Source organism: Erithacus rubecula (assembly GCF_903797595.1).
Source record: "Erithacus rubecula genome assembly, chromosome: 6".
NCBI lineage: Eukaryota > Metazoa > Chordata > Aves > Passeriformes > Muscicapidae > Erithacus > Erithacus rubecula.
The window spans coordinates 55,447,521-55,461,064 of record NC_136688.1 but is presented as its reverse complement, the minus strand read 5'-3'; the positions used below and the strand labels follow the sequence as shown (position 1 = coordinate 55,461,064).

Sequence of the window (13,544 nt, the reverse complement as noted above, 5' to 3'; positions counted from 1 at the left end):
GTCCTGATAAAGGCAATAACCCAAGTGGAAATTGGGCAGCTTTATCAAAGATCTGTTTCAGTAATCTCCTGTGAACAGAGATTTCACACTGCTCCAGCCAAAATGGTCTTTCTTAGACTGATGGGGCTGAGTGATTTCAATCATTCATTGCTATGCAGTTTTTCTGAAAAAGTATTGACTCAATAAAAGACCACTGAGAATAAACAGAAACAATTATTAATACCTGACTACACTTTTCTGTCTTAACTATGGGTTTTCTTTTGTTCCTGCTAATTATTTCATTATAATTACAGAAATGTTGGCTGGAAGGGACCTGTTGAATTATTTTCCATCTTTTCTGGCCCTAGCTCCTCTCCTACCCCTTGGGACTAGGCATCAAAAGCACCAGGGGAAGGTGCCAGGGTAGCCTGGGACATCCCAGGCAGACTGAGGTTGTCTCTCCCTCTGTAGCACTCTGCCATTCCCAGTCTGGGGTTTCATGAAGATAATTAAGAAGTTGTTTGTAGTAGGATGGAAGGAATATTTTTTATAATGAACTAATGCTAATAATTTTTAGTCTTAGTCTAAAACATGGAGATTTTGAGGGACTTAGTCCTGCAGTGCAGTGATATTCATTCATACTGCTATGTCTCTGGACAAATTCTTTGCCATTTAATTAAAATTTTTGCCTCATTTTCTTTATAACTGGGAAAATATTTTTCCATTTGTTGTAGAATTGTATAATGAACGTTGTTGTTTTGAAAAATAGACAAAGTCTCCTGTAGAGGCTGAATTTCAGAACTCGGGAGTTTCACCTAAATAGAATGAAATGTTTCACAAAAACACAATAGTCTTCCTGTTATAGTTAACAGATGTCTCAAGGCAAGTCATTTTATAAACCAACCAATGTGAGATGGATAAGTAGATAAATAATTGTTGCATACAAAACAGCTTCTGTTTCTTTTCCCTGAAGGGCTTCAGGCCTCTTATATCGGCTTATGCTATATTTCAACATGGACAAAAATAAGTCTGTCTTCTCTTTGAAACCTTTTCAAACCAGCCATCTGCTTTGCCACTCATATTCAGATCTACACCAATATTTTTTCAGGGTAGGTGCAGCATATGAGTTGGGATTTTTAACTCTTTCTAGTTCTTCTGGTTCTAAAATATTTTTATTGTGGTTTTTTTCCTTCTTTGTGGGGTTTTTTTGTTTTGTTTTTTTTTTTGTTTGTTTTTAAGTTAAGGAGTATGTTTAAAGTAAACTTCTGGCAAAATTCAAAGCAGGCCAAATGAAAAAAGTGTGGCATAGTCCTAGCTGTGTTAAAGTTATTTTGTTGAGTATTAGCAATTGTGTTCTTTGGTTTTATAGCTGTTGGATTTAAATGCCAAGTAACTTGTGGAGGGGAGAAGGGACAAGAGAGGGAAATAATATCTTAATTATTTTTTGTGCCCTAGTGCCCCTTGCAAAACAGACTTGTCAGCTGTATTGTGAGGATACAATGGCAAGAATTTGTATTCTATAAATATTGATGAAAAGACGTTTGGAGCTCATGAAAAATTTATTAGAAAATATGTTGAAAGATGTTTTGGCTGGCTGGCCGGCCACTGGTAACCATGCAGTGTCAAAGAGCAGCTTGTTTGGCTGGTAGGTGTTTATTGTAGGAGGAAGATGCTGTTTCCATGCACTGAAGGGCAGCTGTTGACACTGAAGTTGTTGTAGACAGAATCTGGGTACACTGTTACACTTTTCACCATTTTACTTTTTTATATACTTTTTTACACTGTTTCCCATCTTGCAACAAAATGTCTTAAGTGTTTCCACTCTTGTTCCTCATCAATGTCCATATTCTCTGGGACAGATTTGCTGTGGCTTTGAGGGTGCTGGAAGTTGGAATCTCTGATTGCTGGTGTCCTGCAATCTCCTGGAGTGACAAAGCTGAATAAGATGGACAGAGCACAGTCAGCCTGGTGTGAGCAGAGCTGATTGCTGAGAGGTTGTAGCTGTGGTTTGGTTCCAGCCACAGCAGGAAAACAAGAGGGGTTAAAAACTTTCACCATGAGCACAGCAGTGGGCTTTAGGGTGACTATGCAGGTGGCTGCTGAAAATTTCCCAAACATTGATGCAGAAATAGATGTTTTAGATAGAAAAGTTACTTCTTATAAAGTATCAAAATACACCCATTTTTGTAAGCAGTGCTCAATAAATGTAGGCATCTGCACATATTTAAAACATGCCTCCTTTTCCCCAGTATGAGTTTTAAATCTTAAGCTTCTTGTTTTACAGACCAAAATGTGACTAGTTGAACCTAATAAAGATAACTGAGAAAGAAACAGAAAACCAAACCCTGAGGGTTTCAAGCAGCAATAATTGCAAAACAAAGATCATCAGCTTATTGCTGCATTTATTTTTAGAGAAATATTCATGATGTTCAGGAGCCTAAAGGCAATTTGGCATCTCCTCATGCACCTGAAGGTGGCATCTGGGCATCCTGCTAGCACAGCATGGCTCATATGCTATTTCTTTCTTGTGTCGTCATTGAAGAGTTTAGAGAGCTGCTGTGTGGATTTAAGTTGTAGGAAGTGCTGACATTCCCATGCAGCTGCTGTCATTGCAGAGCCCTGGGCTGATTGTGTGCCAGCATTTTCACATGACACTTCTTGTCTGCCCTAATACTCAATTATTAAAGTTTCTTGTCAATGGGCAACTGTAGGCTGGAAATTTAGTGGTCAGATTGTCATTAAAATACTAAAGATTTAGACTAAAATAATGTTTTACTAAGGAGAGGTTGTTACAACAAAAAGTGTGTGTTTGTCCAAATATGAAATAGGAAAAATGCCGTGCCTTTTGGAGAGGAAAAAAGACCTAAAACACTTGGGATGGATAGCTTGCTTCCAAAAAGCAAGGAGCTGAACTTTGAATGGCTTGTTTGGGTTATGGCAGTGCCCAGAGGTCCCAGCTGGGGTGAGAGCACAAGAGCACAGGGAGAAGTGCTGCCTGAAGCAATGGGATGGAGATACAGCAGGTGGTGTGTGGGAGAAAGGAACCTTTATTCCCCTTCTCCTGGTTCTTGTCAGTGGGAGACCTCCAGTACAGAGGCCCAGTGGTCTGCCCAGGAACAGTAGCAAAGTTCCAAAGTTCAACTCAGGTGTTAAATCTGGAATTCTTGAAGCACAAACTCAGTCATCTTAGATCTTCCATCTCAGCTGAGGATGCTGGGGTGGGGCTGGAAGAGTTCAGCTGATTCAGGAGCCAGACTGAATTGAAATGTTATTTGTCTTTATACTGCTTATTATTTGGAAAAGGGGGAAAGTAAATACAGCTTTTTTTTTTTTTTTTGTTGGAGTTTGAAGAAATGGAGTATTTTTAATAAGAGTGAGATGATGTGGTGGTTTGGTACTCTTGGAAAGAGAGTATTCCTATTCCCATCTGTATCCTTTTATTACTTCCCTGGTGCTTTCTCTGGCACTTGCCTGACCCTTGTGTTGAGCCAGTTCAGGTTACTGGAGGGTTTCTGTTGACATTGCAGAGCATCCAAGGGAGCTCTGGAATCAGAGCAGGGGAAAGAGTGAGGCCTGTGCTTGGGGAGAAGGGACATGGCAGCAGGAATGCCTCTCTTGGCAGTAGTGAGCTGGGCTTGTAGAACTGAGCTGCATCCCACAACTCAACCATTTTGGACCTTTCTGTTTCTTCTTATCTCCATTTGTTCCTGGCATTGGTTTATTGATGTTTCCTTTACTCTCATCTGGTTTGTCAGTTTGGGCTCTCTTGCTTTGGTTTGCCTAGAACCTTGTTAAATGCTGATTCCTGCCATGTTACCTGTAGGAATATGAGATATATATGTATATGTGTGTGTGTGTGTATATATATATATGAAGTGGGGATATGATTTTCCCCAAACTGAAATGTGTGTTATCCTAATGAGTAACAACAGACTTCGTGCTGCTTCCTTCTGTTCCTCTCTAGCAGCCTCAGTGGTACAAATAACTTGTCAGTGGTGTCTGTGCCCAGGATTAGCTTGGCCCTGGTTACCTAAAAGCCTGAGAAGGGAGAACTGAACCAAAAGCTCCCCAGTCCTATGCTGGGGTTTCCACACCTTCCCTTCTGCAGGTCTGGTGTAGCTCAATCACTGCATGGTGGTTTCTCGTGGAGGATTTATCAATGGCAGCAGAAATTTCTGTGCTGCTCTTGTAGCCACGTGACAGAGCTCTTGGAGGCTTGGAGTGCTGTGTGCTGGCACTGTTGAGTGGCTTTAAGGCCATGGGCATGAGCCCAGCATCCACTCTGGATGGGGATCACCAAACGACTTCCCAGTGATAACGGCGTTCAGTTGGAATTCACTTGACCCACAAGTGAACCAGTGACCTAGAGGTGAAGGGCTCAGGCATTGTATCAGGTTACAAATCATCCAAACCATCTACATCTTTCAAGCTGTTGATTATAGAAACTGTTCAATTTCTTGAGATATCATCTGTGCCATGTGTAGATAATTGGGAATGTTGTGCTAAACTATGGAGCTTGCTGGCCGACCCTGCTTGCTCATAATTACATGAGATATGGTCTGTCACCATTGAGAGACATCAAAAGAATGTCAACTGACCTATTAATCTGCAAGCATCTGCAGATTCCTCATAATAAAGGTAATTGTACATTGGTGCCTTTTTAAGTTATCAAGCAATGTGAATTTTTTTTTGTGCACCTGAGAATTCAGTCACTGTAGTTTTTGTACATTAGATATTCTCTGTGAAATGGAGTTACTGAATTTCTAACCTTGTCTTCATATGCCTGTGTTTGGTTTAATTTAATTTTGCAGAAATCACTGTGGTCTTAGCTATAACTGCTACTTGCAAAGGTTAGTGCTTTATGAATAATATGATGGTTACTCATGTGTATCATTACTGGTGTCAAAATGAGATGCAAGATTCAAATTTTAATCTCCTACAGATGTGTAAACCTACAGAATCTCTGCTGGCTTTCATTGAAGTGCAGTGACTTAGCAGATTGTCTCTGTCTTTATATGGCATGTTTAAATAAGTTCTGTTACTGCAATGTTTATATTTGGCTAGAAGGGATAGAGAGCATAAGAATAGTGTTTCTTTGTCATAGTCATGCATGCTGACCTAATACTTTTGCTTTCTCTCTTTATAATATTTATACAGTATTTAACTTGACCAACAATGTGGATTTGGAGAACACCAAAAAGAAAATGGAGTTGTATCAAAAGGAGAACAAAGAAGTCATTCAGAAGAATAAGTTAAAACTGGTTAGTTAACTTCTCTCCCCTACAATTTTTATTCATTTGTTAAAGAATTAAAGGATTTGTGGAGTACTTTCTTAAAACAAATCAAAGTTGAAAGCACTATGCAGAGTTCTTCGTATTTAAATATTGAGGTTGATAGCTGAAATATAGTTCTGCTTTATTTTGGGAAGGGCTTGAGAGGAGGGGCAGGCAGTAGAGCCTGTGTCTAATACATCAGCACGGCATGTGTGCTGCCAGTGTGCTTGGACAATATCCAGGAGAGATGAAGTTCATTCCTGCACCAGGACAATCGTTCCTTTCTCATCTGAAGGAAAAAAGGAATCCAGACTCAGACATTGTGAAGCTCCCAGGAGAGAGTTGTAAAATTGAGGCAAAGCACAGGCCTGGTTTATGCAAAATTCAAACTGAAAGATGTTGAAACAAACATTAAAACTTTTGTTCAAGAGCTGCTAACAGTAACATCAGAGATATTGTATATATGATCTGTATGCAAAACACAGGGCTCTTTGAAGAATTCATTCATTGAATTATGACTCACATATCATTTTGTTCTTTAAAATAAACCTTCATGCATTTATTCCTGTAAGAAAAGTTTAATCTGTTAAATATTTTTTCAGCATAAAATACACATTGTTATCAGTTTTTGAAGGAAAATGTCTGCCCAGAGTGTGACATAGCAAGGGTTTGTGTTTGTAATCCAGTTGCACTAAGGACTTGCTTTCAAATCAGTAGGGGTGAAATCCTCACTCCCCTGAAGTCTGTAGCAAAACTCTGAGTGATTTCTTTAGCTCTAGGATTTCACAGGAGGAGATTGGAATCTGAAAAATGTTTGTTTGAACCTCTTCCTTTTAAAGGCAAGGAAATTTCCCTAGGGGTCCATCTCTGATCTGTTATCCTGTCTCTGACACTGTGCAATATCCTCTGCTTCAGAGCTTGAAGAGACCTGCCAAAGCTTTGGCTGCATGTCTTATTTTACAATGGAGCTGCAACCTCTGGGGTCACAGTGAGAGCAGCTCTGCCTGCAGCCCACCTTCCCTTCAGGGAAGTGGCTGTGACAGCCTGAGCAGGGCCTGTGTGATGCTGTCAAGCAGCTCTGTAATACCCTGTACCACTCAAGCCCCCAGGACTTCTGTTTGCTGTGCTCCACAGTCCTGCTGTGCTGAAGGCTGGCTGCTGGAAGCTGGAGACATTTCTTTCTTTTTTTTTTTTTTTTCTTCTTTAACATTTGAAACATTCATAATTTCTTTTTCAACAATTGAAACATAATAATAGACTTTACTCAATGGTTATTACAAAAACTGCATGATCTTTTCCATAAATTTACTCCTCTCCTAAAAACTGAAGGATTGCTTTTCCTTTCCAGCTCTTAGCAAGTTTTGGGATGTCTTTACTCCTTGGGTGGTAAAAGGTGTCCCACTTTCTTGGTTAAATTTCTTATGGCCAGTCATTGTCCCTAAGTTCTTCACTTAAATTTTCCTGTTCTCTGTAACAGGTTGTTTCTGAGGGATATAGATATATTCTGCCCCTCTTGTTTTTGTTACCCTTTGCCTGCTCCAGTTTGAATTTGTGTTTGGCAAGCAGAAGGGGCCAGAATTGAATACAGAGATCTTAATGCCTCAATTAAAAATTGTTTTTTTTATATACAGATATTTATATACACTTTTATTTCTCAAGCCTTGCACCCTGAGTGGACTACAGCTTTTCCAGTGTTTCTCCCTTAAATATTTGCAATTCTGCAGTCATGGGGTAACTTGTTGCTTCCAACTTTATCACTAGATGTTTAATTTCACTTGCTGCTTTGTTCAGTCTTTAAATAGTTGTGTCTGAATTCTGTGGTGTGAATGTGCATATTTTCTTGATTATTCTTTCCTGAATGTGGTGAAATGTGATTTTACTTTCTATTTACTTTTTTACTTGTAGGCTTGAGTTTACTCCAGGTTTCACTGTCATCATCTTTTCCTTCACATATTGGGGTTGTGTTTAGATTATCTTATTCTGGACACAACCCTTGCTGCCTATTGAACTCATCTCTTCTCTTTTACTGTTCTGTTTGGCCTTCCTTTAAAGAATTTGATCTGACATGTGATAATTCTTCCATTTTCCTATAGTCTGCTGTGTTTTAGGTTTGTTTATCACTTATTTCAGACTATAATTTTTCTGAGCTGTTTCTTCAGACTAGGTCTGTCAGCACTTCCCTAGAAGTTTTCTTCTGTTTTAGTGTGAATTCCAGGCAGTCTTTAGAGATAGATGTGGAAGAGCCTTGGAATGTCTCAAAGTTTCCTGAGCTCTTCAGTTCTGTTGACTGAACTAACTAAATCCCTTAATTCTCTGACACAACCTCAGTTAGAAGTTTGGAGATTTTCTTGTTTATTTTTTTTTTCCTTGCTTTATATGCAAAGACAGCCCAATTCCAGGTGGTTGCTGTTTGGTGACCAGCCTTTTACCAGTGTCACTGCACCAGTTAGAAAATGAAAGCAGCTTCTGTTGGCTCAGTGGCAGGTGAGATCTGTCACCTCTTGCACCCAGGAGTAACTGGGCCCCACTGGGACCCACTGGCTTGATCTGTCTGGTAAAGGGATTTTTTTGTGCATAATCTGGCTTTTATTTTAGCTGTGCTTTATGATATATCTTTATGATTAGAACAAACTTTATTATGGTCTTGGCCTCAATGATCACAGAATCACAGAATAAGCTGAGTTGGAAGGGACCCATGAGGATTATTGAGTCCAGCTCCCAGCCCTGCCCAGCATCACCCCCAGGAGTCCCCCCTGTGCCTGAGAGCATTGTCCAAACCCTCCCTGAGCTCTGTCAGCCTTGGTGCTGCCCTGGGGAGCCACTTCCAGTGCCCAAACACCCTCTGAGTGAAGAACCTTTCCTGATATCCAGCCCAAACCTTCCCTGACTCGACATCAGGCTGTTCCTTTGAGTCCTGTCACTGGGCACCACAGAGAGGAGATCAGTGCCTGTCCCTATGATGTTTTGCTGAAACTCCTTTCATCAATAAGTCATCCATTTAAGTTAGTAAAATTTTAATTATCTTGCCATTTTTACTGGATCTCCCTTTGCTTTAGTATATTTGATGGAGATTTGGAAAATGTTTCCTGTATGTTTTTCCTTGTACCTTCTTCCAACCAAACTGACATTCTTTTGGTCCACCTTCTTTATAAAACTGTTTAATCCCCTTATTTTTCCTCTGTCTCTGAGGAGTGTTTTTTAATTCTTTGTTTTTTTTAATTCTTTCACTGCGATTTTCAAGTGCAGATTACCTAATGGTTTGCAGGTTAAAAAAAGACTTGCTGAGAAATAGATCTGTAACAAAAACTTGCCATTTTTTACTAGTAATCTTTCCTTTCATGTCATGTCATATCATATGACTGCAATCCAGGTCATAGGAAAAATTCCTTATTTTCTGAAAATGTGACTTTTCACAGTTAATGCTTAAATGCCTGAAGTTATTGGCTTCTCTGTTAATATTCACATATCTGTAATTTCTCATTTTGCTTCTACACCACTGATAAGCACAGTGTGCCTTGGGAAGAAGATGCAGCTGATGAGTGGGATGATCAGGAACAGTACTGTGGGATAATGTTTTTGTTCACTCTGCTTCCATCATTGAGTTATAGGGTGTGTGGGAGCCCAGAGAGGCTCACTTTAGAGTGAAGGTGTTGGGAAAACCCATTCCCTAACAGTGAGCAGCAAGTTAAAAATCTTAACTTCACACTGAACAACGAGGAGGTAGAATAATAATCTATAATCACCTTACAATTTTGCTTTAAAAGGTAGAACTTGGCTCTTTCCCCTTGCACAGCCTACCCAGGGTCCCCTGGGGGGCAGTGGGGTGTGGGGTTGTGTGAGCTGGTTCCTGCTCTCCCTTTCAGACCCGGGAGCAGGAGGAGCTGGAGGAGGCTCTGGAGGTAGAGCGGCAGGAGAGCGAACAAAGGCGGCTCTTCATGCAGAAGGAGGAGCAGCTACAGCAGATGATAAAAAGGAAGAATAAACAGGCACTCCTGGATGATCTGGTGAGTAACAAACCCAAAGGCTTTGAATGCTCAGTAGCATTGCCATTCATCTCCATCTCTGCTGACTGCATGGCATTGGCAGATCTGTCCTTGTTCCCCTGTTTTGCGTGTTTTGTGTTTCCATTCTCTCACCTGTCACTTATTTCAGTGTTGTAAACCACTCTGGTTTTGGTAAGTTAAGGGCTGAATGAAGAGTGCTTCTGGGATTTGTAGAATTAATTGGACTATGCCACTGTTGGCTTGTTAAGCAGTTGTGAGCAGTGGCTGATAGTCTGGTGTGTGGAGGCAGAAAGGTCATCAGAAGGTGCTTCTGGACTCAGCCACCTCTGCAGTGGAGATAGTGGAGAGCAGGGGACAGAACCTCATGAGTTATCCTAGCACTGGTCAGCCCTTTCTCAGTCTAAATGATTGGTGGTATTCAAAAACTACTACAAAAAAAAAGTTTTCTTGCCTTGAGTGTGTCATGTCCTTCTCCTGTACAAGTTGCTGCTTTTGAAGCGAATGAAGTTTTATAGACAAACAGAAGAAAAACTCAGACTGCTTTTGGAAATCATGGTAATCTTGATTCATTTACTGATTCTGCATCTGAAATGCAATAATGTGTGGGCATAGAGTAAGTAACACTAAATATGTTACTTAATGTTCACATCTCATGCATACACACACATTCACAGGTTTAACACCCATGAGGACAGTCTGTGTGCACACAGCCTGTGGTACCCTTGAGGGAAATCAGAAAAAAGATATATGCATGATTTAAAGCTGCTTGGCATATCTAAATCATATTTTCTCTCTTATGTCAGTGCATCTCACACTAAATACAATGTTAATTCCTGCTCAGTTCTTATTCAAGATACAGAAGCTTTTCTAATTTTCCTGAAAATGTTGAGTTTCCTCTTTGAGCCAGTGCAGAAGGGTACTGACATGGAGAGAGGATCTAAATGAAATTTAAGAGTTTCAGGGCCTCTTGAAGTGATGCCTTTCCTCAAGCCAGGATTCCTGGCAACCTGTTACTGCTTTTCCTTTTGTAGATGAAAGCACAGATGAGCAGAAAGATTCTTTTAAAAAAAGTCAAGCCCGTATCTTTGCACCCAGCAATCTATTTTCACTTTAAAGGTAACTGTGTTTACAGTCCACACAATTAGGAATAGTGGATAAATTAATGAAAACTCCTCTATGAATTTGAGTTTAATTTCTCAGAATATGGATTTGAATTTCTGATTTTTTAAAACCCTGTTTTAAAACCCACTCCTAACTGACTAGAGACCAGTGGTGATGTGTGGTTGGTTGTTTCATTATTAATATTTTTTTTTTAAACACAGCATTTGGTTTTACTGGAAACCTTCACCAGGTGGCTTGCAAAAAGAATAGCTTAAATAACCTGTAAAACATGACTAAAATCAGTAGTTTTAACTGTGATTGCATATGTATTGCCATTAAAACATATCTTAATATTCTAACACAAACATAAAGGTGATTTTTAAAGGTTGAGGGACAAAACTGGACAGTTTCAATTTTTGTCTCTGTTTCTGAAGGGGCATTTAAATTTGAGCCAAAACTTGTTTTGTAATATTATTAAGGTTTATAAAACCAGCATTGAAGTGTTTGTATAATGACTTACAAAGTCTCTGGGAAACCAGTGGTTATTAAAGAAATAAACATTTCCTCTGGTCTCTGAAATCCCTCTAATACTGTGCTGCAAATCTGAAAATGAAACTGATGATGAGTAAAACTTGAGAAATGGAGCAAATACCAAGCATAGGCAGCAGCTGTGTGAAGAATTAACTTAATAATTTTATATCTATGGCTGCTGGGTCTGTGTTAAACCAAAAAGGATTAATTTCTGGCTACAGAGGTACCAATGGTATCACTACTGACTCTGCAGGATTGTGAGAGCAGAGGAAGGTGGGAATCTGACATTGCCTTTGGACTGATCACCTGGTGTGGTCAGCCTACAGCCCAGACCTACTGGTAGGTAGGTCTTGGTAATTTTTTTTTTTTTTTTTTCCCAAGTTCACCACTGCCACTGGGCAGCAAGAAAAAAATTAAGACACTTTTAAAAATTTTTTTTACAAGTACAGATGTTGGCTATTTTCCTTGTCAAGAGGACAAAGTGCAGAAATCTTATGAAGCTGCAAATCTTGTAGAATCATAGACATGCTTGGGTTGGAAGGGTCCTTGGAGACAATCCAATTCCAACCCTCTGTCATGGGGAGGGAAAACTTCCACCAGAGCAGATTGCTCAGAACCACATCCAACCTGGCCTAGAACATTCACAGTGTTGAAACATCCACAGCTTCTCTGGGCAGCCTGTGCCAGGGCCTCACCACTCAGTAAAGAATTTATTCCAATGTTTAATCTAAACTTTCCACCTGTCAGTTTGAAGCCATTCCACCTTGTCCTGTCACTCCAGCCTGTTGTAAATAGTGTCTCTCCATCTCTTTTGTCAGCTCCCTTTAGGTACTGGAAAGCTACAATTAAGTCACCCCAAAGCCTTCTCTCTTCTAGGCTGAGCAATCCCAATGCCCTCATCCTTTCCTCATGGGAGAGGTGCTCCTTCCCTCTCCTCATCCTGGTGGTTCAGGTCATTCTGTGGATTACTTGTGGTGGTTTCATATGAACTAAAGGTCTCAGTTGTGTACAAAAGTGTTTGAGAATGCTGTACCATCTTCAAAGAGTTGATAATTTAAGTAGTCCAGAGGCACAGAAAAATGTCTGGTATTCTAAATATTGTGCAGTGGGTCCTGGCTTCTGGCCAGCCTGGGGAGTGCAGGGGCTCACACAGAAAGGACTGGACCTGGGGCCAAAGCTCCATCAACCCATCCTTGGCTGGGAATGAGGAGGGGAAGGCCAGTGTCAAGTGCTGGAGAGCTCAGCAAGGCACTGGGGGGGACCCAGGCTCTCCAGGCCACTGAAAAAGCAGTTTGGTCCTTTTTGCCTCCCAGTACTGCTTAGGTAATTTCTATGTTACCTTTGCAGGCCACTTCTTTTACAATAAAACCGCTCACTTTAAAAGCACAGCACCCTGTTGTGATTTAGACTTGCAGTCTGAAATGCACTTTATGCATCACTGCAAGAGCTATATGAGTGTTTTATTTTGGGTTGTTGTTTGTGTGGGGATTTTTTTTAAACCTTGGATAATCTTGGATAATCCAGGCCGAGTAAAATATTAAAGCACTTTCTTTATGTGCAGTGCAAACTCTGACGTGCATACAAAGGATTCTAAGATGATCTCTTAGATGTCTTGTGTGTTATGGGACTTGCACTCTCCTCTTCAACAGCCCATAATTTCCAGGCATGAGCACAATGGCAGAGGAGCAGGTTTTCCCTGGACTGTGGCATAGCTCAGAGTCAGGCAGAGGCGTTAAAGACATCACATCCACACTTTTACCAGAACCTCAAAGGTTTTGAGACAAATCTTCCAGAAATTGTTGTGTATAACCAGCTTTGTTCATAGTGTAGACAGTTTGTTTTCCCATACAGAAAATTGCTGGTATGGATAAACACAGGGTTGGAACTTCCACGTGTGTTAATAGTTAACAGAAGGGCTCTGTGCATATTCAAAAGGACAAACAATCAGGATGTGGTGCCTTGCTGCACAGTGTGGGTTTCCCACAGTTGTGTAATCTGGTTGCTGGTCATTGTGTGAACTCTTGAGAAGTTGGTTAAAAATTGGCTTCCTTGAACCATTTTATTAGAAATGCAGTGAGCATTTAAGGAATATGAGTGACAAAATGAAGAAGAGAATGCTTTTCACTCTTCCCTTCTCACCCAGCATCTTAAACCTGGTGATTGGAAGAATTCAACATCCTTAACCTCTGCTGACAGCTGGCAGCACATGCTGCTACATGCTGGTTAGAGGTGTACAACACTTGAAAGAAGCAGACTCTAATCTAGTGCATTTGTGGCCCTGATTTTCTCCCAGTTGTACAGAAATTAGATGTCTCTACAGTTTAGGTCTTTAGTATCTTCCCTCTTCTCCTCCCAGCTGATCACAGAAATGCAAGTAGGAACCTGTGCCTTAGTTGTTGTATTTGTGATTCTGGACCAGATCTTACCATGTGAGATTTTTCTGCTTTTATCTTGCATTCTAGTGGTAAGACAAAAGGAGTGTAATAAAATATAGAGAGGAAAAAAAGACTGGAGAGTGATGTGAAAAGTCAGTGAACAACGTGGCTGTTCTTCATGAAAACAGCAAGGTGTCTTGTGGCATTAAAATCATCCAACTTCTTACCTGGAACTGAATAATTAAAAAATCACAGCCCTGTCAATAAAATCTGTTTGGTTT

At 40.3% G+C, this 13,544-nt stretch overlaps 1 protein-coding gene across 1 annotated transcript in view; it reads left to right on the top strand.

Annotated features, from left to right (window-relative positions):
• The window catches only part of MNAT1 (MNAT1 component of CDK activating kinase), a 114,429-nt gene that overhangs the window by 38,555 nt on the left and 62,330 nt on the right, over window positions 1–13,544 (top strand). Inside the window, exons 4-5 of the mRNA XM_079309338.1 lie at window positions 5,137–5,240; window positions 9,116–9,256. Of these exons, the coding sequence (XP_079165464.1) occupies window positions 5,137–5,240; window positions 9,116–9,256 (245 nt within the window). The remainder of the gene's footprint in view (window positions 1–5,136; window positions 5,241–9,115; window positions 9,257–13,544) is intronic.